Source organism: Ptiloglossa arizonensis, chromosome 9, assembly GCF_051014685.1.
Source record: "Ptiloglossa arizonensis isolate GNS036 chromosome 9, iyPtiAriz1_principal, whole genome shotgun sequence".
Taxonomy (NCBI): domain Eukaryota; kingdom Metazoa; phylum Arthropoda; class Insecta; order Hymenoptera; family Colletidae; genus Ptiloglossa; species Ptiloglossa arizonensis.
The window spans coordinates 10,011,276-10,037,641 of record NC_135056.1 but is presented as its reverse complement, the minus strand read 5'-3'; the positions used below and the strand labels follow the sequence as shown (position 1 = coordinate 10,037,641).

The 26,366-nt window shown below is 39.4% G+C and overlaps 1 protein-coding gene and 1 long non-coding RNA gene across 4 annotated transcripts in view; one reads left to right on the top strand and one right to left on the bottom strand.

Annotated features, from left to right (window-relative positions):
- Positions 1–26,366, top strand: part of LOC143151650 (lachesin) — a 244,963-nt gene that overhangs the window by 84,642 nt on the left and 133,955 nt on the right. The window contains exon 2 of the mRNA XM_076320999.1: positions 18,380–18,554. Within this exon, the coding sequence (XP_076177114.1) occupies positions 18,491–18,554 (64 nt within the window). The 5' untranslated portion in view covers positions 18,380–18,490. The remainder of the gene's footprint in view (positions 1–18,379; positions 18,555–26,366) is intronic.
- Positions 12,619–14,819, bottom strand: LOC143151256 (uncharacterized). Of its 3 annotated transcripts, none has more exons than XR_012993273.1 (4): positions 14,593–14,819; positions 14,169–14,453; positions 13,255–13,517; positions 12,619–13,175 (listed from the first exon to the last, which is right to left on the bottom strand). It is a non-coding gene; the product is annotated as an uncharacterized LOC143151256 (long non-coding RNA). The 3 variants fall into 2 exon arrangements; XR_012993275.1 differs by having other exon boundaries at positions 14,588–14,819.

The following is a 26,366-nucleotide window of genomic DNA, read 5'->3' as shown; positions in this document are numbered from 1 at the left end:
AATAACGATAGCGTTCGGAGGGAATCGATACAATCGGGAGGGAGCGTCTCGAAAAATTTTCCAATGGAAATTAAATATTTTTATCGCCTTTGGTTATTTTCCATCGTTCGTCGAAGATCGATGTTTTTCTTTTTTTTTTTTTTTCCAGAAGGTGGAACACACTCCGGGAGTGTTGCGCAACGTGCGAAATATTTTTCCGTTGAGAACGGGATTCAAATCGAAACATCCACGGACGACTAACAATTGGTCTCGATTATCCAGCGTCGTATTATGGAAAATCACCGTGGCGAGGGAATCGTTATCAACGCGATGATCACAGTCAGTTAAACACGGTCAATCATCGTTAGTCAAACACATTGCATACTCGATCTGTCTCAGACTGTCACATTTCCGTTTACTGTACTTTAGCGGAGTTAGTTGCGCAGCGTGCGCGATTAATTTTCTAACTACACGCGTGTAAAGTTAATTTCAATGTTTCGAGAAACGCGGACGATGAAATTTAGTTTCGTGGACAAGAAAGGGTTAAATGTTAATCTTGTTCAATTTTGAAGCGATTCCCGGTTTTGGTAACGTAACCGGTGTCGGTGTTTTCGTTCGGAGAATTTGCTCTTTCAGGAGTGAGCATAACAAATATTTCAAAACTACCAATATGTATGACGATTAATAATTATCGTTCTGTTATATTTTTCTAATATTATAATTGAATGTTTTTATTACGCATATATAGAGATACGTATACGAATATTTACAAAAATAAAATACTTCCGCACGTGAGAAACGAGATGTAACAAAAGAATTTAATTATAAAATTTAACTTTATTAGACACCTACTGCACACGAAGGAAAATATCTGGCAGTTGTTTTTGCCACTTTATCTTAAACGAAGGAAGATCGATTTTCGGATAATGTGACACGTATCTGAAATAATAAAAGAACCGAGTGTACCAATCTAGGTTACACTCTCCGTATTTATAAATACACATCTCTTTCGCGAGTAAAGTCGAAAAGTTCGAAAAGATTCGCACACAGCTGCATGTAATACGGTCTAAAATGATCCGCAATCACGTTGTCCAAGTATTATTGGACTCTCGAAACAATCAGTGTCTTACACTTCGATCCGTTTTCTTGTATTGTCCACTATAGATAGCACTATCGTAAGAACTGCAATCGGTTCCTTTTCTCATTGTCAGTTACCTTTCTATTTCGATGTCGACGATTGTACGTTGTTTCGTAGTAGATTTCTCAAGTATAATCTCCGGTGAAAATCATTCTCTCGAGAAATTACCGAGAACGTCGTTCAACGATGCTTCTTCCTCGAATAATATTTTCTCGCGCAATTTTTTTCTCGCGCAATGTTCGAAATAACGGTTGCGCCGTAAATATCGGAAATACTTTTGCGGAACGAGTCCACGCTACGTTGCGCATCCTTAACCTTCGTTTCTCTAATAGAACGGAATGAGAAATGGAAGAGGGAATCGGACGGATCGAGAAATTCGAGGTTTCTGCTCGAGCAAGTACCAAATAAGCGATAACAAGTCTACCTACGTTCTAGCAGTGAGATGCTACATCGGATTCGCAGTCTGCACGTTGAACAGACTTCCCTTTGTCAGAATGTTCCGGCGTAATCGGCGAAACTGTTCCCCGTATCGCGGTGTAACGGTAGAAACTATATAATTTATTCCAAGATTATATGCGAGGGCACATTCAAAACACATTCGCGCGAATTTCAGATCATGCGTTATTACGCCGAAACGTAGCAAACAACGGGAGCATATAAAGGTTGTCGGGTTCCCGGTAGCGATACCAGTGCCAACAATACCGATTATTATGCGGATTAATATGTATATTTATGGTGATCAGCAGTTCCGTTGGCAATTAGCGGACTCAAAAATAAAGGAAAACTACTCGGATCGGAGCTCCGGTTTAGCATAATATTGCTGAAGATTTAGCGAAAATTTGTCCCGGATAACGAGATTATTGATTGAATTTCTAAATTTTCACAAACGATCGAGCAATTTCACGGTATTATAAACAATTATACGTGTTTAACGTCGATGTTGTACCGGTCGTGTGTGAACATTGAAATTGTTAAACTTTTCGATCGCGTATGGTTTAAATGTGAACACATTGCGCGTTACGATAAAGTTAACGAATATTGGTAAGACATTTCGTGTCTTGAAATTTCGACAGAAGCGAATACCGAAATAGGCAGAAGTTAAATACTGCAACAATAGGTAACTGACAAATCGTAACCAATTTCAGGGCACGTATCACTCATTGTAACGAACGAAACAGTCGCGATAAACGCGAGAAAAAAAAATTTAGTCCCTTTTACTCGGATTTATCAAACATTTTCTATAGTAAAATCTTTACCTTTGGGTAATGCTCGGTAATGGACTTTGTTCATTTGGACACACATGTACATAGGTACGGTATATTTTTTCTAAAGAATCTCGTTCACGTTTGTACAGCTCAGATCTGCCTCTTCTTCCTCGGTCGTAGTTTTCAACTGGCGTAACGTAACAATTGGAGTATTCTACACCGTGCTATTTAAGTACTCGTTAACGCGTTCCCAGCCCACGAATCCACGGGTGGGTCAGAGCAGTTTTCTACGATTAACCTCGTGGAAGCTCTAAAATTGTGAAACGTAGGTATTTCACAGGGACAATAACGAACATCGTTTGGAAAAGAAGATAAAATAATTCTCACTCTAAAAATCGGTAAGACTACCTGCACGATTGTGAACGCATTAAGCAACGGTCGTGCAAATTTTTATATACTTTTTCGCAACTGTCTCTAAACAATTGCGAGATATCAGGGACGGATGCACGGATACCGCGAGAGTGAAAATTTCAAAGAACGTGGACACGTAATTTACATATACATGTATCGATGCTATAAGAAGTGACTATTAAAAAGAATTAAGAAGAGAAAAAATACAGTAATCACGTAACTACGTAAAAGTCGTGAAAGGTAACGTAAAGCGTAACGCGTGTTTTCTCGAACGGCCTGAAACTTCGGTCTAAAACTTGAACAAAAGATGGTGATCGAGCTCGACAAGAGAGCGAACAGACTCTCTGAAAGTGTCAGAGCCCCCTAAGTAAACCAAAGCTTATCTCGTTAGATTTCTTACGCAATTGAAAAGCGAACGAAGAATTTTTTAAATCGGTCCCTGCGAGAAAACGGTTGTACGTAATTTAAAAATAAAGTTACACCGCTCAAAACGAAAGTTACATACACCACGGTGCAAAGGAATCCGGGCGACGAAACAAAGAGCCCGGGTGCATCGTGGCCGGTGCATGTCGCGGTGACGTTAAAACGCCATTGTCCTCGTGTAACGAGAGACGTCGTCGCGGTGTTGAAACTTCGCAGACGCATTGGAAAGTAAGATGGATCTGGTTCGTGGTTAACGATCGAACGTGTCGAACGAAAGTCATCGAGGAAGGTCGCGAGCCTTCGACGTCCCGGCTTTCCGTGGAAACTTAGTTTACTATCGTGGTTATTTACCCCACCTTCTTCCATTGGGGGCGCGCGAGAAGGGAGACGAGGTGCGGTACAATGAAACCGCGGCCAAAAGAGACAGAGAAGGAGAACCGAGGGGAGCGGGGAAAGGGTTCGAGAAAACGAAGGGGAACGGTAGACAAAGACAGTGTGAGTAGGGCCGCGTGGTGCGCGCGCGAACACGAGCTTGGTTGCAGTTGGAAAGAGCCGAGGGTTCTAGGACGAAAAGTGAACAGGACGGGGAAAGCTTTGTTCCCGTGACGTCATGATGGAACGTGTCCCGTAACTTCTGCTCAGGAAATTGGAGAAGTATTGTGATGCAGGACGTTGCCTGTCGGCCAAGAAAACCGAGGAACCTTCAAACTCCTTCGTGGCCCGCTTATGTCCTCGTGGAAAATTGTACCTACGAGTACGGGAGCATGTAGAACAGCTCGTACCGGTCGTATTCAAACAGACCTGGGTATCTTTATCAGTAGATACTCGACGTAACGGATTATTTCGCGGATATTTCCACTGGTACCGCGCGACGAAATTTTTGATCGATTTAAACACTCGTGAACGTTCAACGTTCGAAAGTCACGGGACGTTTATTCGTTGGAATTTTTACGTAACCTTGATTGTAAACGAAGAGAATTTTCGCTAGGTTGGATGTTCAGAGTGTCGACGAAATTTACGAAGTTGAGGTAATTTTTCGAAAAGACATCGAACTCGATCGACCGATTTTTTTACGAAACAGACGTAAATTGTTCGATTATCGGGGAAGAAGCGACACGAGATGGCCATTCCGTGGAAGATTAATATTTTTGTTTGCGTTTGTATTATATTTACCTCGAGTACAATTTACTCGAACAGAAATAAGCAAGGACTTATGAAATGACCCGATAGGAAAACAATAAAAATGAGAAACACGGTCTGGGATTTGTGTCGAGCTCGATATCGGGAGAGCAACCGTCGAGGTGCCGACTTCTGGGGACCGGGTGTGACTTTAATGAATTCTTTAGATCTTTCTACAGAAGACGAAAAATTTCTAGGGAATGGTATATTGCGTAACGTTGAAACGGTAACTCATTGTCGGTGTTTGTTAGGATTAGTCGTTGACGAGATTTATGACATGCTCGTGGACCCGTCGTTATTTTTACATCGAAAGACGTCAGTTTTTGATCCGCGTTTGTTTAACAGTAACGTAGAACTTTCAAAGGGTTGAAATTATTATTCGCAGTGCAATCGTCGGGTAATGTTTTAAACGATCCAATTCTGTTAGAGGCTTCTAACTCTTAGAAAGAGTTACAAAAGACTTATAAATTTAAAAAGGCGCGTTTAATTTGTTTGCTCGTAAAGATTGACACAAAGGAGCGTACTTTTTTCGCTACCGGGAAAGAAAATTTTAGCTTCTCGTTTTGGTTCTATTGGTGGACTCATCCGTAAAGCTGTGCTGCCTTTGGTGTTAATTTTTGTTCTTAGTAGGAAACAAGTATACCCCTTTAAATAAATTGAATATTTTTCTTCGAATTTATTATCCAGAGCGAGGATAACGAAGATGAAAGTGAAGGGGATGACGACGAAGAAGAGGGATTTGCAGATTCAGTGTCTATTAAGTTTCATAAACTTTTTTTTAAACACTTAAGTTTTTTTTCGAAAGGGTCTAGCACTTGGTAACTCGAAACTTCTGACTTCCATCTTCACCTTCGCTTCACTTCTCTCTCTCTCTCTCTCTCCCTCTCTCTTTTTCACGCTGGATCCTTCGCTCTCTGGAGTTCATCTAAGTTAAGCTCTAGTGATTTGCATTCCAGAGCTAAGGACGTTCGAAGTTCGATAAGGCAATAAGTGTGAAAAAGTGATTTCGCGTCGGTGTCGCGAACAGGATCAGAGCTTTCCAATACGCTCGATAACATACAAATTAATCGGGAAATTCCGTTACACGCCCGATAAAAATAAAGACAAACTTAAATGGAAGAATATTCTGTGGCCGATGAAACAGAAACTAAGTGTACCGCTTTACCGTTTTCTTTCGAATGGCCGTTATTAAAAGCTGTAGAAAACAGTTTATTGCGACTCTTATCTATGATCAAAGAATCTAAAAGGTAAATCACTCGAAATGATTTCAAGCTACCTTCTTCTACAATTAAGTGTTGGTAACAAAAATTGAATGTCATTACTGTACAAATTGCAACAAAATACTACCGATAAAACATTATGTAAAAACCAACTACAAACTGTACTATAATATTGTTCGAATAACAACAAATGTACATACGAAAAATTATAATTTTCCCAGAGAAGACAAGAATACTTAACGAAATATAATTGAACAGACAAATTAAATACAATTTGTATACGTACAATTGTATAATTGTATAAATTCACGTACTTCGTTTATTCATAATTGAAACGTCCCACATCTCCGTATAGTGCGCAACACTGTTTGTCGTTTTTCAATTTTTGCCTAAAACGCAACAAGTTTTGAAATTTAATCGATCACTGTACTTGGAAATTACAAATCGATACAAATTCACGTATCATGTGCATTCGTAATTGTAACGTTCCACTCTTCGGTGTAACGCACAGCAGCGTTGGTTGTTTTTCAATCTTTGCCTAAAACGGAAGTAAGCGATAAATTCGATGGCCGTGACCGCCAACAGAGGGTCTTAAAATTTGGTCGATCCGTTGTACCTTCTATCGGCAAGGTTCGAAAGAAAACGGTTCTCGCGTGTCGATGGCGCGGAAGGAAAAGAAGGATTCGAGTTCGCGGGGAGTCGTTTCATCTTGACAAACTCGTAAAAGCGAAGAGGAGTCGTAAACCTGCTCGAAGATCGACGTCACTGAATATTCACGAATTCACGGGTGGCAGCGGTGCGCGCACGGGGACGAAAAGGAGCCGGGAGACACATATGGGAGGACGTATCTTATATTCCGAGCACACGTATGCACCTTTATTCGGGTCCCCGCGCGAACTAACCGAATTCCACGGAACGTAGAATCGCTTTCGACGACGTTGAATGGAAATGTTGGCCGAATGTCGACAGGAGGACGACTGTAATCGTTCCGCGTCATACTTTTTCGCGGGATCCACTTTCGTAAATAGGTTACGAATTTGTTTAGACGGTTCCTTCGAATTCGTGGATGCTACCGTGAAACATTCGGGATCTACGCAACTCAGTTGTAGTCCGATGCGTGACTGAAATATACCAGAGGACTAGATAAGAAAGGAGAAAATTTGTTGGATACTTAACAATGGAATATAAAAATTGTAATTGGTTCGAACGAGAGTTCCATTAATTTGGGCGATTGTTTAGGTACGTAGACGTTTGTCCGAAAAAAAAATAAGGCAATATATATGTTCTTTAATGTTTTCGATCTTCGTATCGTGATCATCGGAAAGGATTAGTTATTTGTAAGTATACTTTTAAGAAATCTTTCCATTTTCGGCGGGACTCTTACAATAAAATTGTTCCCGAAATTTTTCCAATGCCCGAGAAGAATATAATGTAAACACATTCTCGCATTTTGTCATACACTCTTCGACCGTGCTTTCCCAAAGCTCAAGAAACTAGAACGCTAGACTCTAACTTGAGCCTTTGGCGTCTCAGTGTGACGGAAAGTGGATTTCCTAAGTTAGAGCCTCTTCAGACGAGACACTCAGTGGCTGGCAACTGGTTTCTAGGACGCATTCACCCATTTCTAGCTTCGCAATGGCAAACTGAAAACAAAGAATGGAAAATGTGTTCGGTCGTCAACGACCGAGTGTTTCGTCTGAAAATGACCTTACTGGCTGGTAGTACAACACGGGAAAAGAATTTGGATAAAATGAAAAAAATAATTGAACAATCATCGTAAATTGTTCCAAAAACGATTGCAATATGAGAAAAAAATTATAAAAAACGTCTTGCCTCTACAATAATTCTTTTTAGTCTCAAATTGGATAATATAAAAAGATGACATTACAATCCAACTATCTCCTCTCTTCGATTTCTAATTAAAGCGGAATTTTTGGAAACTAACTCCCACCGTTTATATGTGTGTGTGTATATAGTATATACAGTTCAATTCGTTTTTATCTTTACTTGATATTCTGAATACTTCTTTATCACGACTATGTTGTCATATTTTATTGATTTTCATCAACTTCACTTTTGATCGAGTATATAATCTTTCTTTACTATCTACTAAGAACTTGAATATTCTGGCTACTTCTTCTCCCATTTTACAATGAATAACTAAACGAGTTAAATCAATTTGATTGAATTTTTAATTAAATTCAATCAGTATTTGCATTCATCGTGTACTAAGTACACGCAGACATTTCAAATTAGCGAATGAAAATAATTTAAATTAAACTTGTCCGATTTGAAAGTTTGCGAAAAAAATGTTTGTAGCGTAAACGGTAGTCTTTGTTTGCTCGGATACAACAGAACGCTGCCGTTGATATTATTTATTCAAATCGCAGTGTTTGTCTCGGTTTGGTTCACTTAATATCTGCCCAGAGTATATAGTAGACACTTCGTGAGCTTTATTTACCGTTCAAATATTTTTACGTTTCTTGCCGAGCGAAGAGTTTTTAATTTTCTCTTCAATTCGTTGCGGCCTCTTGTACAACGTTTCCCTCATTTGGCCGAGTCCAAAGCACACAAACAATTTCGTGACACCGGTCTGTTTTGTTCCACGTGCAATTTCGTTGCGGTAAGAATAGGTGGACCAATCGATGCGCGCAGAAATTCCACTTGTATCGATCATTTCAGGAACAGAGTATGAAATTGAATAGGAAGCCTTTGAAAGGAACAATTGTCTCCGTGTATTGTTAGAAAGAGCGCCATTTACCGGCGTATCTGTATCTTCTACGTTCCGTTTGCAACTTAAACGCGATGAAAAATGTTCCGTATTGTGTCTACTGTTTGCTGGCAACCAAAAGTTATTATTAGAATAGAATTATTCGTTTATAAGTAACTCGTAGTTAATTTTCCACGACGATCAACAAAACATTAAGAATGCAGAAGACAGTTTCGCTAATTTTTACATCGATCGGGATAGCGAAAGACCGATGTGATTTTAATCTAGTAAATTCTAATAGAAGTTGCACGAACTTAAAGTACTTTTATTACTTTATATTCTTATCCTCTGTATTTACGTTCACGTAACGTCCTCATGGCCCTTATAAACAGAACCACCTCTGTGAAAGGTGCAATGGAACAAGCTGCACTTTTCTCGCTACGCACTGATCATTCTTAAGGACTCTCACGCGCGTACAATACGCACACACACACACACTTTCTCTCTCAGTCGTTATTCTGCCATGCATTCCTCGACCTCTTATTCATAAATATTTCAGTCCCATTCTTTTTCACAGGACATTCGCGGCACGGCGCGAATCAGAGACAAACGAAAAAGTATGAAATTGCTCGAATCGCGATTACTTTAGTTATTTTATTAAAACGATTTGCACACTGTACAATTTCTTATTTCGTTTTAACTGTATTGCGCCGAACAATGTAACGAATGTGCCTAGAATTTTAAGACTATCTCGTCGATACTGGTCCCTGTAGATTAACTCGCAACATCTTTCTCTATTCTTTAAGGGACATTTGTTCAAGTCCCGGTTTTATGTGACGGTTAATCTACAACGGTGAAGGTAACATTCTCTTGAGAGTAATATGTACTAGTCGAGACTATTGCACGTCTCTAGAGACACCATTCCTCCAATAATCATTTCACCGTAACACTTTTAGCCCCTTTACAACCAAATACACTATTGTATCACGTTTCGTCCCAGTACATCGAAGTTAACGTTCTCTGGTTCAATGGTTCTTGAATGTTTTATGTGTTCCTTGTCAGGGTTTAAAAATAATTGTTATCGACCGAATGTACGTGTTTTCTTTATATCAACCGTTTCAATACCCCTATCAGTTTCGATGGTATTTAACGTCGAGTCGTTTAAAATCATTTCAAATGCAATGCAAGTTACTTTAATTATACGACATTTAACGAAATGTAATAATTCCGCAAAAATTCACATTATAAGACAAAGTCTATGTTTTGTGTATTTATTTCTGCTGTTTAATTATTTATTTGTGTTCATTTTTTTACAAGTACTCTAATTTGAAGAAATAACCCTTATTCGAGCAATTTCCCTATCGGATACTAATAGGTAGACATTGAAATCGATAAGTCAATACGTTCCATAGTTTAAGGTGTAATTGACCGAGAATTCTTATCCTTATCGATAAGAGGTACACATCCACTAGTTGTATCGATAACGAAATAGTAATCCACTTCTTACGACACGAAGAACCTGAAAATAATTATAGCATCTGTTCATATTTTCTGAATGTACCTACGATCGCGAATATTTTATCCAATTGGCAATAATAGTTTTTGTACATGAAATAAATTTACATGAAAAATTTTCAAGTACCTTTCAGGAGTTTGTTATTTTTCAACACGTTTGAATAAATTTTATTTCACTTTGAACTTCGTTTGGATGCAAAAATATATTCAGTACGCGATAAAGGTTGTAAATGTGTAAATTATTGTACATTCACGGAATATCATTTTTATTGGAGAGTGATAGGGGCGTCAGGTCACGTTGAATAAAACGATCCGGAAACTGCGATGTTCATGGAACGTTTCAAATTTATTTTCACGTAAATTTCGCCTACTCTTGTACCGAAATACCTGTGCAACCACAAACGATCATCATCGGAAAAGTGATAGTGTCGCGGTTTGGTCTGACACAGTATACGCATATGTTCTAGACAGTGCCATACTGTACAGTGCAAGACCTATGCAGGATCAATGGTGCACGATGAATATTTTAACCCTTTTGCACTAGAAATTGAAAAATGTTTATTTAATTCATCCATTTCGAACAGCCATGATCTACGTCCATCGATCTACATAGTTCTTGTCGTGTTGTAAAATATTTATGTTTCGTAACAAGTAACCTCAAAGAAAAGTTCACAATAAATAACCGTGTCTACGTAAAACTAATATATTCGATACGTTTAGAGTTATCCATCGATTAATTACGGTTACAAGAATTTCGTTTATTCGCCCCTTAAAGGATTACGTAAAATATTTCCTCGATTTAATAATACCGCGTACAATTACGAATTTCAACATCGGTGTTATTTTATCATTAATATTTATACGATGGTAACGTACAAAGTCGACTCGTAAAAGATGCAGTCGAGTCAATTGCATTACATGCTTCGAAACGCAAGAGGAAAATTATTCTACCTTATCGTTCGTGAAACGAATTTTTCACTTTCCGACAATCTGCATGGTAATAGCAATTGACCGTTGAGCACGAACGCAAATGAACGGTCTGGTCAGGCTATTAAACTTCCTATACTCCTTCGACACTTTTTTGTTGTTAATTTAATCACCAGCCGGAAACCGTGCTCACAAACCGCGTTTCACAAACAGCACGTAATACTTGAAAAATAATTATCTCGGATGAATGATCTCTCACGCTAAGCCCATCCGTGTTCGTTCTAATCTGCATCTAATCTAGGCACGTAACCCCTTATTAAGCATGCAACACGATGCAGTCCATCGTTGCAGTGGTTCTTTTGGAGGATCCAACATTCTTCGCGAGCAAAAGACTGACGCGAACGAAAGAGATATTTTCGTACGAATGTCCGTCAACGATCTGCCGACTGGGTGACGTATCGTTATCTATTTCGCGGTTCGTAAACGACGTGATTCTCCCTACCATAGATAAGAGAGTAAAACCATTCCGCGGGCAGACTGAAGTCTAAAAGATAACATTTATGTAAATGTGGCACACTCTCCTACGGGTTGCTTCGAGGTAGAGGAAATTTACTGAAAAAATGAGATCCTCGAGCGAAAAAAAAAAAGAACGAGGCAATTTTAAAGAACATTTTTTTCAAAATGCTCTCTCGGGCGGAGATCGAGTCTAGGCAATTTGAATATTTCTCAATCGCGGTAAGTTGCCGAGAAAAATTCCAGTACGACTTTCGTTCGCACGATGCAATCAATGTTTTCGAACATATTTTTACCGTAGAAACGAAAAGTTTACAGTAGAGTATCCGATGGTACAAAACGATTTCAACAATGTTGTCGAAAATTCGTGGTAATTCGACATTATACGATACAATTTTTTCAGACGGAGCTTCGTTTTCGAAAAAATTGATTCTCAGTATTTCTAGAACAGGTGTGCGATCAAATACAACATTTCTCACGCGTCTGTACATTACTCGCTATTTCTACTCGTGTTGGTGTTTGTAAATATTGACGGTGATATGGTACTATTGGTTTTAGCTGACTCTAACTACGCAGAAAGTATAACAACCGATGAAAAAAAACATAATAATACACTTCGACACGCACACCGACACGGGTAGAAGTAACGAGCACTGGACAGAGGCAATGGCCAAGTTGTAGTTAATAGCACGTGTACCAAATGGATATTCAAAATCGATTTTCTCGAAAATGAAGTCTCGTATGAAAAATTTTATCCCGTATCTTCGATTCATTTCTCTACAAAGAATCGCACGCATCCCGATGGTATCGCGATTTCTGCCTAATCAGAGCAATAACGTACGTTTATTCCGTTCAACGTTTCGACCGCGAGTGTAGGGTTCCTTCCAGCGATTTAAAATTGCTAAAAAATAAAAATACAAAAAATAGAACACTCCATTTGTATTATTTTTTATATTTTAATTGCAAAGGAAATATTTTATACCTCGAGCGGACCGAATTCGCGCAGCGGAAACGGTGAACCGAATTAACGTACGTCATTGCTCTGATTGAACCAAAAAAGAAACTTCCTCTTGAAACAAGTATTAGTATACAGGTTGGCACAAAATTCGTGGCACAAGTGGGCGATACTTTTTGTCAGAATGAGTCGAAAATAGCGTAAATAATTTTTTTACGTTTCATTTCTACAAAAAAGAATGATCTTCCGAAACATTTTTCTCGACAATCGTTTAGCGACTTTAAACGACAAAAATATCTACAACTCTTTATTCGATACTGATCATACTTGTTAAACCAGTATACCAGAATTATATCTAGATTTCAATACAAATAATCCAGTAAAAAATTGTTTCGTATTTAGAAAACAGTTTTCTTTCCTGTCCGATATAATTTTGATTAACGGTAAAATTTATTCCACCCTTTACCAGAGTTTCAGTAAAGAGTTTCTTTTTAGTTCAGAAAATACTTTTCTCAATTATCCGATACAATTTTGATTATTCTGAAGTTTATTTTACTCCTACCTCGGTAGTAAAGTTACTTTGATAGTGCTTAAACATTAAGTCTGAAAGCGTACCGTCCATGTTTTTTTTTCACTTCGTATTCACCAGAAGTCAAAGGTCTAGCCGAGGAAGTCGTCTTTGAAAATCGTTCAGACTGTTAGACCCAAGACTTTCTCATTCCCCTTACAGACCACCTTCCGGGACGTCCTGTATGTGCGCGTATGTGCATTGTAAATATGCAGAGTACATAGGTACGCGCGAATGTAAATTAGAGTTAACCCCGTCCGACTCTTTTTGTTCAGCTGTCTGCGTGAAAGAGCCAATTCGTTGCTGCTGCTTGCTGCTTCCGCCACTGCTTCTGCTGTTTGTGGTATAGATCGGCTTTACCTTGTCGGTAACGAACTGCAGCATTTCGTGTTCTGTGTTTCGTGTTTCGCATTTTACGTTGGTTCGTCCTGGCTGCGGGGGCGTACGTAGGAATCAGTGGTTTCGTAAATATTGCCATCAAAATTTTTACTAGACCGATGCAAAGACTTACGTCGTGATTTCTGTTTACGTTCCCGTCGTTGGGGCTGGATTTTATTTTCTCTCGAAATGTCGTTCAATTAACTCCACCGATTACATTTGCGCGCAAATATTTACGAAACAAATAACACCGTAATTGGAGAATTTCCGTGAGATTGGTTACTTATCTTGTTTAATATTCACGGCCATTGTTTTACGAAAATTTTTTATGAAAAGTTCATCGTGATAAGAGTATACCGGTGAAGTTTCAACGGTGAAATAAAAAGAGTTAGTTACCTGTTTGGAGAAAGAAAAAGAAATTTGGTCGAAAGATCGAACGAAACGTTGAGAATCGTGAAGCGTTTTCCAAGTTTCCACGATTTTTTAATTCAATATTTGAACTTCGATCGTTTTGTTAAATTTTTAAATGAAATTATCATTCTCCGCTGGTACCAAAATATTGATTCGAATAATAAACCAACTGGTGTACTTCTGTAGTTTTTATTACTTCGTTTACTACATTTCTACATTGAACTGTATCAATATTTTGATATCAGCGGACAATGTCGATTTTATTTAACAATTTCCATTAGAGCATACGGCGTCGTACGTTATTTTTTAACAGAAAAAAAAAAAAAAAAAAAATACCGGAAGTAGTTGCACTATGCTGCGTTCCGTGAGGTATTATATTTGTCGTCATACACATTTCGCCGCGTAATTTATTTGTAGTTAGAGCGTGCGTTAAAATTTAAATAATTTCACAGGAATAACGCACAGGCAACACGCGAAATGCTGTCAAAAATTTCAGTTCAAAAGGTGCCGCTCGTTTCAACATGGCGTTGTATGCACTTACCTTGATCTGGCATCAATCGCTAGTCAATGTGACGCTCGAAGCGCGTTGCAAAAAAAAAAAAAATGTTCAACGATTGACGTACAAAATCTACCTACCTTTCTTTTTCTCTTTCGAGTTAATAGTTCATACGATCAGCATTCACTTTGTGACATGAAACTTTTCAATGTTCCTATGTCAACGAACATCGATACCTTTATTCATGAAAATTTTGAAACGTCAATATTCGACGAATTTCGTTCCTCGTTCGTAAGTTGAACAACAACAAATTGTAATTCTTTTTTTCACCATCGAGAGAAAAAAAGTTGGACGTGAAAGAATTCACTTTGCGCGAGGTTGATTTTTCTGACACAATTGTTGTAAAAAATATATCGTAGTTCAATCTGGAGAAAAGAAAACGAAGGAATAAAAACTGTAGCAATATCCTCGTTGATTTATTATCGGAATCAATATTTCGATACCAGAGGAGTATGATAATTTAATTTAACAATTTCGATCAGAGAATACGAAATCGTACGTTACTTTTTAGCAGAAAGGAATACCGGAAACAGTTGCGCAACGCCAGTCCAACTTGTAATATTGCTTTGCATTTCGTTTTCGTTTCACGTTATAATGTTTCTAACCTACACGAAGTCTCCACGTCCCGTGAGGTATTATATTTGTCGACACACGACACATTTCACCAGGTAATTTATTTGTAGTTAGAGTGTACGCTATAATTTAAATAATTTCACAGGAATAACGCTCAGGCAACGTCGGTCATGTACAACATACGTTGCGCTTTACGTTTTATATTTAACTGCATTTTTTCCTCCGTGCCCAGTTTACGAATTGCGTAATCTACCGTCGCATAACATACGCGAAACTTGTTTCAAGCGACTTACATACATATGTATGTACTATTGTAATTCGTGCTTCCACATTCGACCTTTAATTTACTACAGTGGTCATTTTTAAAGAATAATATGCTATTTCTCCACGACCATTAAAATACCGTATAATGAGGTTACGAGTATTGGCACCTGAGAGTATCGTAAATTATCGGGTAACGGTAAATATTTACGGATCGTTCTTCGACGAAGAATTTTACCGTAAAATACAAATGTAAAATGGGACAATCAACCACCTACGTTACTTTAAAAAAATAAGAAAACTTTAACGGGAATAAAATCGTGTAGTTCGAAGAAGCAAATATTAAGATAAGATTAATTTTTCTCGAAGTCGTTTGTTAGAGATCCGAGTCTCATTGAAGCATTTTGAATAAAATTAATACATTCTCTTTATGTATTTATGAAATACGAGAAGCAATTCAATGGTCCATGACAATACACCGTTTCCACCTTTGTATTTTAACAAAGCGTCCATAATGCTCCTCTGTGACATTAATAAATATTAAAACCTCAAAACAAACGATCTTCGTTACTCGATATATTTGCATTTTCGAAGCCGTATCACGGTCTTTGGTAAATTAATTAATATTTACATTAAAATATTGACGTATATAATATATAATATTTTTACTCAATTAATTACCAAACTGTAAATATTCTTTAAAAAGAGACAAGAAATTTACAAAGTGCTCATTTTCGGGGAAATACGAAGTATCGAGTTTGACTATTTTACTTATATCTTCAATTACACAGTTACCGAAAATGTCAAACAATTGTTAATACCGGTATTACCAGTTTTCGTGTACTTTTCGTATCGCGAGAAATTCTCCCAAATTTGGAAAAAAATCCTGAAAAAAAAAGAAAATGATCAACAATTCGCGTACGATGAAACGTCTATATCCAAATACAATTATAATCTGCGTTTCAAATTATACTCGTGCAATATTCGATTAACGTTTGTATTCAACAAATCGCGCGATTCACGCGCAAGGGAAACTAAAATTTGTCTCAAAGATCGAACTTGCCGCAAACTTTCCCGCGTCGGTGTACATTTTCTTATTTTCCCGAGTTACTTTCCCTTTCACGGTGAAAATATTCGTCGCACGGCGAGCAACTAAAATTAATTTTGGTCTGACGAATATAAAATAATTTCAGTTTAACGGCACACGATACAATCCTGTGGTATTTCACGGCGACAATTCTGTCGATCACGTTGGAAATCGATGTCGCGCGGCTCGGTAAAACCACCAGGGCACGGGGCCATTATATTGTTTATGTCGCTCCCGTTTAAATCCGACCGCGTCGATGATAATTAATAATTTATTGCCGCGTCGGCGACAGTAACTGTATCAACGATCAATTGCCGAGCGATGATTCGAAACGATTATAACGACGCTCGAAGTTTAGGCTTCCGTTCCTCGACGTATTAGCATTACAAACACTTTATTGTCGATTGAACTGTCTCGCCGTGCACACCGGGACAGGAAAGCTGCGAATCTGATCAATGGTGTGCACCGTGCGGAACGCGGGGACCCGTGAATGCACACGCCACGGAATATGGAAAATTAACAATTTCGCGATACGCGGACCGAGTCGTGCCCGGCAACTCGCCCCGAGGAGGGAGCGCAACGCGTGCACCAAATGCCATTCGCGAATAATAATTTGAATAATACTCGCGTATTACAGCTTTTCGTTTTATCAAACCTGATGTATCGGACAGACCCGTCCTGTATCCGCTATTCGTTAAAAATTATCGTCGCGAACGATAAACCGGTGTTTAGGCGACATTTGTATCTTTAATAAACCCCCCGGCGTTCGTTCGACGCTCGTTACCGTTTTCGTTAACGATTTCTTACGAGACGCGGTTACGAGTCCACAGACGACTGTTTACGTTTATCAATGTTCCTTTCGAGCGTGTTGTTTCATTTTTTCCGAGTAGTACGATCGATCGAGGTGTAGATGATCGCGATATGTTCCTTTTCATTTAATGGGAAGTATTTTTCGTGCAACAGAATCGGATCGTGTTCGAGAAAGGTTGATTCAAACGAGAGTAATATTTTTGCAAACGTTTAGAAATGTATATTGCCGGTCGTGATTTTAATTAAAGATGCATCAATGACCTAGATTCTCGAGAGCATTGCTCGTTAATGTAAACGTTTCGACCCGAGTTCAGGTACAGGTTTAGGTACATTTTGATACGATTCGTAGAAAGAAATATCTTCAATCGCGAAAGAATCAGTCGTTCGTACTTACATTCATTAGAAATTGAACAGGAGACGCGTAACAAGTAGCTACAGAATCGATTAAACAAATGCATCGAACGAAATCGTCCAATCACCCATAGTCACAATCAAGAAAGGATAATATTTTGATGTCTAAATTTCTCACAAACATACATCCATTAGAATCGAAAGTATTGGGTTGTTCGAAAAGTCATTTCGTTTTTTTCTTTTTTTTTTTTTTGATGAAAATGAAACACGATATTTTTAGAGTGTACAAACATTTTATTAAATTATGCGGGATAATGGAATTGTTGAGCACAAGAGAAAAAGTAAATAGGACGTTTATTTTTGAGATAAATATAATACAGTCCCATGCCTTGACTTCTCAAGCGCTGCATGGCTCCATGTCGTTGTATTTCAACAAATTATATATTCTCCATTTTGGAAAACGACATGACTTTCCAAAGAGTCCAATAATTGCACAACAATATCGAATAGAATGAAACTCGATCGACAGTTTCAGAGTCTCGAAGAGAAGGAAGCCGATCACCTAAGTCCAAAGATGTGATTTTTCTCGCGTAACGGTAAACCGAATCTCACGATCGAACAAAGACGCCCGAATCGTCAACCGTCGGAGAAACGAAAGAGCAAACATCCGTATCGCCGAACGTATCAGTGTCTCGCGGTCGAACAACGACGACAACCGCGATTAAATATTTACACGCGAACGCGAGATAAGAAAACGAACGGTGAACGTGAGCGCGCGAATTCTTAACGATCGCGCGTCATTGTCGATACACAAAGGCTCCTTCCGGGAGCTTTCGGCGTCCCTCTGTCCGTCTCGGTAACGTCAGCCCGAGTTTCCCTTTGATCGGCCTATTAGGCAACTCCTGGCGAACACGATCGAACGTCAACGAGGAGAAACGACGGGGCTCGGTTCAGATAACAGTAGGCAGAAGCGGCGGGGTAGTCGGTTTTGCAACGCGAGGGTAGGCGAGTCGAAAGTTCGCTCGGTGGAAACGACCGATAAAGCGGACCAACGACGAGGTATTCTTCTGTCCGTTAATTCAAAACAACGCTCCCCTGCCCGGCGTTCGCCTCTACCCCGTCCCTCCGCGCGACAGATGTTCGATCCACGAATCGAGGGAAAAATAACGATTAACGCCGCGCTACGTTATATCGTTTTTGTTGTTTCAGGCATGCTATGCATCAGGAGACCGGAAACAGAGGTCCCCACGGAAGATGACAGGGTTAAGTAGATAAAAAGGGGTAGCTGGTTCCATCGACGGACGATTCATCGCGTTTTCCATGCAGTGCACGATGCTCTGCCATCGCGCCCTTGTCGTTCTCTTTGCTGTCAACGTGCCAATCGGTAAGTAGAGGAAGTCAACGGTATCGTTCGCTTCTGGTGTTTCGTTCGTTTTTTTGCCCAACAGCGGTGAATTTATTCCGATTTTTCCCGGGTATTGACTACCGTTCGTAGATTTGTCTCGTCGATTCGCCGCGCTGGGGAATAATTGATGTTCCTTGTCGGCGAATCGTAATTTTCGCGGTCTTTGGAACTCGTCTTCGGCGAGCTCCCCCCCCTACCCTGTGCTTTTTATCGTACCGATGTTTAATACGAACGAGGAGACGAAAATTGAACGGTTTCGCGAAGTGTACCGATCATTTTTTTTTTCATTTTACTTCTCGGCGACGCTTCAAGAATATCCGAATACGCGTGCACGTTCGGCTGGAAATTGTTTCATATATTGCCAATAATTATTCGTGTCGTTCGACTTTCACGATATCGAGAAGAGAACACCGTTCTGAATTTTTATTCGTCGAAAACGAAATAATTCTTTCCCGAAGAGGTTCGTGTCTCTTCGAATCGACACCCGTTCTTTCGAAATCCTGGCGCGTTTTTGTTTTACAGTGGAATTAGGTATTACACTCTCTCGATGTCGTGCCGAGTGATCGAAGTAACAAGGAAGATAATTTTTGTACGGGTAGAATCTAAGAACAAGGAGTAAATCATTTGTAAGAGAGATACGTATAAATTATAAACATCTTATCGGGAATCAGTACCCGAATAACGATCAAATTGTAATCAGCGACAATTGTTCTTCGAATTTAAAGTTTCCAAATCTTTACGAGATTTCGAGTAACAGTCGACTCGTTGCTGGAAAGTACTTTTAATTTTGCGCGTTTAATTTTTCCCGGCAAGCGTAAAATTTCGTACGGTCGGATTTGCGACCATTGGGGATAATCGACAAACATTCTCGAAATTGAAATTGCGTAATTTCACAAATCGTACGAACGAATTTCGTGCACACGGTTGTAACGTGGCGGCGTGCAAAATACGAATGTAGCCGTAACAATGAAGAACATCTAAAAAGTGGATGTGGCTGCTTCGATTTCACACAAAAAGAAACGATAGCGGCATGAATGGAAAATCGAATTGACGACTTCAACGTGACAATTACTACCTTTGTACACGGTACAATGGACAACGTTATTAGAACGAAACAATCGAACTAAACGTAATTGCAAACTTTTATGGATTTGGAAGGGGGACCGGGGGGGGGGGGGGGGGGTAATATGCATCTCTATTTGCGTTTCATCGACACTGTATAGCATTTAAATAGTCCGCGCGATAAAAGACAAAGGTCTTTTGTTCGCGCGGAACAGTAAAACGGTCCACGTATCTACGTGCGTGTCGTTTCATCAAAATCGATATCCGCGATTTTAAGCTTTCAAGCTCTGTATAGACGAAAAACTGCCGAATGCTCGCGGAAAAGAGCATCTCTTATGAATTGTTTCGATTCAATTGACTTCGTATCGGACCTGAAAAAAAATTCCTCCCGAACGATTAACGGAACATCCGAGATCGTCTAATCGGGCATAACGAAGAATACATTAACACGAAATAAGTGACGAATTCTCAATGCGCATTGTTTCCACCACGAGTATATTTTACATTTTTATCGTTAGTTTATTATCGATGGTTCTTTTATAAATCCCCCAAAATTGTCGTTAGATTCATATTTGACACCTTTCCTTGGTAACACTCTGGTTTGTCGTTTAAAAGAAAATAATCCTTTTTTCTTGGATTTTCGTAAAGTCTCGTAATAATATTTCTAAAAACGTTTATAGAAATATCGCAAAATAAGAGAGACGTGGACGCGCTACGTAAATATTGTGTTTATAAATTGTGCAAAACTATATTTGCTGGAGCGGTAGACGAATAAAAAAATACCCGTGTTTCAGAAATTGAAAAAGTAAAATGTAATTAACTTTATGCAGCGACGATATGGCAATCAACGAAACTCCGCTACGAGATGAAAATCTCTACGAATTTTGCTCGTAACTATGTGTTCTAAAAATCTGAAAAAGTAAGCGATCAATTGACTCGAAATTATTCATAGAAGTATTCTATAAACATCCCTTTATACCAAGTAACAAAATTACAAACTCTCACAGTAACAAATCGTTATCCACTGCCATTTTTCCGTATTTTGTTATTCTTTAACGATTCTTTAACGAATCGTTTCGAATTTTAATCTCCGACCTCCGGTAACTGATATTATCTTAGCAAACGCGATTTACGTCCCAACCCGTAACTCTTCAAATATTAATGTTCGTACGATACAGAAATTTCTACATCTTCGAAGACGTATAAACGCGTAAACAAAATGATCGATCGTCTCTTAAAAAATTAACACTCTATTAACGCGCTAACGTAAAAATTAACGCTCTGTAATTTCTCCGTTAAAAAAAGAAAAATGACAATTTCCGTTTATTTTCGTTCAGAAATGAACGAACACCGTGTTCAAGTTCGCACGGAAGAGGCAAACGGAAGCGATTCCTCGCGAAGAAAAAGAAATCGCGCGAAGGGAATAGGAGGATCGAGTACAGTCGTCGGTTCGCGCGTAACTCGAAATTGGAGCGGAATCGGTCGAGCGTAACCTGGCGCAAAAGCAGTTAGCTCCCTAATTTCGCAGATCGTCGGGACCCGAATTGGATATCAGTTCGCATCGCGGTTCGCGGATTGCGATCGACACAGTGGGTATGGCGAAGTCCGTTGTGTGCTGACGTCCGATGCAGATGCAACGGAGAAACGGTGCCAAATACGTACCACGGAGAAACGGGTTAGGCGGACGTGTATACATATACCGGATACGCCGCTAGCGACGTCGCCCCGGTCAACTTCTGGCCCTGATGTTTATTCGGTGAAAGCGAGTAGAAGCGGCGGCGACTGGGCTTGTCGTTCGCGAATTAATTTACCGTTTCCGGGGCCTCGAACCTTCGTCTCTTCACGGAGACGTGGAGAGCCTGCCGTAGAGATCCCGCGGGCGTGTGCTTCGATCCCCTTTCCAGCGGGAATTCTACCACGAGTACGAACGGATCGTATGGAATTCGAATCGAGCTCTTTCCGCCGGGGACCGTTTAATTTTTAACCGAGGAAATAAATCAGAATCGAAAAATACATCGTAGTGTACGGTGCACTCGCGTTCCGCGTGCACGTCGGAACGTAAATACCGTTGAGAACATTTTTTTGCTTCAATTCACCGGCAGGAGTCGTTCACCTGTTCGCGTTTCTTCGCATACGCGGCGCGTCAAAATAACGGATCGTAGTATTTTTTTCCCCGAGTAAGTTTCAAATACGAAGTCGTAGAAGAGATCACGTGGTACACAAGGAGTGGTAGTTTTCAGTGTGGACGATCGAGAAATTTCTGACTTCGTCGCGATAAGCTATTTTTGCTAATTCACTTTCGAACGATGGAGCTCGAATGTCAAGGATTATTCGCGCATCGAGGAATTTTGAATAGAATTGCGCGCTTAAGGTACATTACCAAGCATTGTTGTCGAGCACGTTACCTTTGCGCTATATTTACCTATGAAAATATCCCATTCGCTGTCATCTTCGAAGCAACCGTTTGAATTCGATCAGTTTCGATATAAAATTCTCTACTCGTGCTTCGCATATTGATAAGCGGCAGTCTCGATTTTCGAACATTATACTCTAACCTGAGACCTCTTGGAAGACGAAGACGTCGAAAAGAAATTTTACAATGTCGATATATTAAATTTTCCGATATTCGATGATCTCTTTCAAGTGGTTGATCTGGTTTAGAATTTTGCACCGATGGTTTTTGTATCTTCAGCGGTGCTGGGAAATATCGCTATTGACCAGTCGATGCGGCTATAAATATATAAATTTATATATATATATATATATATATAATATATAATAATAATAAATTATATGTATGCACACATATATGTATATATATGTATAATGGAAAAAATCTGTCTTGCTTGCTTTCCATCGGTCACCGACCGCTACGAAACAGTCGGTTTAACTGATCGGTACGAGAATAATTAAACTAGTTTGCGGTGACTGGCTCTCATCTGTTCACATCTCGGCCGCATAGCGCAACGGGCCCGGGCCGGTTGATAGAAAAATAATTAAATAAGTTTCGTTGTCGACGTCGAGCACATTGGCCCCGAGCCAAACTTGTTCTCGAATAGAGTTAGGGCCGATTTGGTTATGCTGATATCTCCACGGAACGTTCTATACTGGGACAAAGCGTGTTGTGAATGTATGCTCTGAATAAGCGAGTTTTATAAGCAGCGAAGTGTATCATTCGGTTGGTTTTGGCCACGTTTATTTTTGTTTTTTTTTTTTTTTTTTTATTTTCGGTATAATTCAACCGCGATTTGTATTCGTCGAAAATAGTTCCCGGTGTACTCAAGAATCTAATAATATTTTTTATAAGGATATAATAACTTTTTTAAGAATATAATAATATTGATATACTTATCGATAAGGTTTTATCGGACTGGTCTCTTCTCATATCGTCTTTAACATTTCGGGCATATTTTCGATGAAACTTTAACACGTTACAAAATACATTTATTACTTTAATAATCTTTTATATATTTGTTAAAACTACTTTATTACTTCGATACTCTTTTATATATCTGTTAAAACTACGTGGCTGAATTTGCTTTTTCAATGACGATTGTTATTTTTCAGACCGGAATTTGTTCATATTTTTGAGCGCCTGGGTACGATTGGAAAATATCGGTTAACTTTTTTGAAGAAAAGATTCAGTTGTGTTACTCTCAACAGTACTTAACGTATTGAAAATACGTAGCGAAAATACTTATAGCAATGTCAGAGGACGCATCGTTGATCAAAGGGCGTTGTGCGCAATATTTGGTGTTAACAGGACTCAGTTTTATCTCTGTGCTTCGTTTATATCGCTTTTTCAAATTCCAAAGTAATCGTTCCATTTCAAAAATTTATAGAAATTTATTTCGCGTTTATTCGACCGAACGATACAATAGTAAATGTGACATTTATTTCATATTTATCGAAATAAGTGAGAAATTGCTGGTGTCACCACGAAATAAATTTTGTAGGAATAATTAAAACGTAATTAATAATACAGATATTGAAAACATTATTAAAAACGTAATGCAGACAAATGTATATTATTAACGATACCAAGAAATAATATTGCATAAAAATTCGATTTTTTATTTAGTTTATTTCGACGATAATGAAAACTTGTACGGTTTCTATCCTTCAGGAGCTCGACTATAAGGAAATTGCACGATAGTTATTTCAACTGCTACGAACTCAGAAGTGAAAGGTATAGAAAATCGCATTTTGTTCTCCGACTCCATTCAATATTACTTTGCACGCTGATCGGATTGAGTGAGTTTTCTCGTATAGGTGTAAGTCATTTAAGAGCCGGCTTAAACTATGGGTGACTGACGGAAATGTATCGATATTACCCCGAAGAAAATTATATTTAACAAACACTTAACTTATAACGAGAACTTGTGGTTCCAGAATATCGAAAGTTTAAAAATCATCAATTTAACTTCAACGTAAAATATTCGCAGGAACAGATGGCTGCTCGATCGAATAAACCTGGTTAATGGAACATAGACATATATAAAAATAATTATCAAAAAAATGTATATAAAAACTGTTACAAAAAATTGTCAATTTAATTTAAACAAGAACTGTTCGCGAGAATGGATGGATACTCGATCGAATATACTCGGTTAACGAAACATAGATGCATATAAAAACTGTTATTTGCGATATACTGCAGCTCCAATTATTTTTCCAAGTTTTTTCAAGCTGAGGTTAAAACGTTGGTAAGGAAGTAAAATTATCCTTCTTTGGCATTAGAATGAGATCCAAAATCGTGCTTTGTAACAATGCCGATAAATACAACCCAATGTTGGATCATTCGAAAATTCAGTTATACCCATATGTACAATATCTGGTATGAAGTCTTAGGTCAACATCATATTGCAATCAGTATTAGGACTGTTGAATTTATGGTCGACTGAATCCACAAATTACTACTGCGAGTACTTGGCCTGAGTGCAATATCCACTTGTAAACATGCACATAGGTACAGACGTCGCAAGATAACGTTCAAAGGTAAAACTACTTAGCTTATCGTACCTAAGTGGTGCAACCATAGGGTACACTACTTGATAAATTACGGTACATTTTTCCTCGATGGCGCAGACTTTCGAACAACAAATCCGTATCGACGATCGCGACTCGAAGAAGGTAAAAACAAAATGAATGTCAACCAAAGTTACACACCGTCTTCGAAGACACTTGTCTTCATCGATGTATCTCACTTTCCTCTGTTCGTCATTGTCGACGAACGGTGAGTTCGCAAACAGGATTTATTTGCTAAATAATCGACTCCGCGAGTTCCGTGACTACCAACAAGACCAACGAAACGGTGTACCGACGAGCTAATATTTATCGGGGAGCGTCACCTACAGGCGATAAGCTGCACTCGCGCGGCAAGAAGGATGTTACTTTCACCCGTACATCCGAAGCTACAAGATCCATTGAAGCTCGGTAGAGATTTGAAACGGGAAAGGGACCACCGAGAGGGGAAGGAGACGAACGCGAAAGGTGATACAGAAGGTGAACAGAGAGTAGTAGAAATTGAGAGTCCTATCTCTCGGCCGGCAGATAAGATTGTTTGTCCATACTCCGGATCACCGACGGACTCGTCGATTGTTCCAGCCGGCTCCTTCTCGTTCTCTCTTTCTCTTGGCTCCTTATCTGAAAACAACGACCTTTCCGGCCAAATTGGTTGGCTCGGCTCGAAGTCTAGTAAAACGTGATTAATCGCTCGCTTCCATTCGCGGGATGTATCCACCTTGAAGCACCGGAACACCAACACCGCCGTCGCTATCACAGCCGCCACCACCACCTCGTCGCTCCCTGCAGACTAGGTATATAGCGATAATCGGATAACTGCGGTCCAGAACTCAATTGGGTTTCAGCTCGAGGGGTCAGTCCCGCGCATTGCTTTCCCTGTGGCGATGGAAAAGAAAGGGAGAGAATACCAGCGAAAAAAGCACCGAGAAATAGAGAAAGAGAGAGAGAGAGAGAGAGAGAGAGAGAGAGAGAGAGAGAGAGAGAGAGAGAGAGAGAGAGAGAGAGAGAGAGAGAGAGAGAGAGAGTAAGAAAGTATACGTTCGTTACGCGGCACCGGTTCACATCACGGAGTTCGAAACGCATCTGCAAGTTTTACTTCTTGCCGTAGGAGCCATCACGTGGATCGCTCGTTGAAAACGATCTCGCCCCGAACCGATTAAACTTACAAGGGTGGTTTTTTCTTCCCCTGTACTCTCCCCCCTCCCATATGTTATCGCTTTCGGGGATCCGTGAACGAGCAATCGAACGAACGAGCAAACCGTGTACGTGTGCGGGCTCGCTCGCTCGCTCGCTCGCTCGCTCGCGCGCACGCTTCTCTAACTTCGACAATCAATTCGTTTCAGGTTTTAAATAAAAATCGAAAACCGATATTTGGAGCGATCGTCGACCGATACGTACGGGATATGAAAAGGAATAAGCCGCGACGGAGGAAACCTTTTGTTTTCGTCTCTTTGTCGGGTACCTCGTCGAAAAATTTTGCTCCCTTGTTCGTCGCGCGGATAGAGTTTTCTATTCGGGGACAAAAATAAAATGAATTTTTGACGAGGAGCGTCGAGTTTACACGTAGAAAAACCCGAAAGAGGGATTTTCGTTTAATGTTGATTCGTTGATTCTTCGATAGATTTTTACGAAACTATGTTACGCGTCATTTTTGGTCGAATCGATTTCAGATTTGGAAGACTGTTCTCGGACTTGAATCGTTCA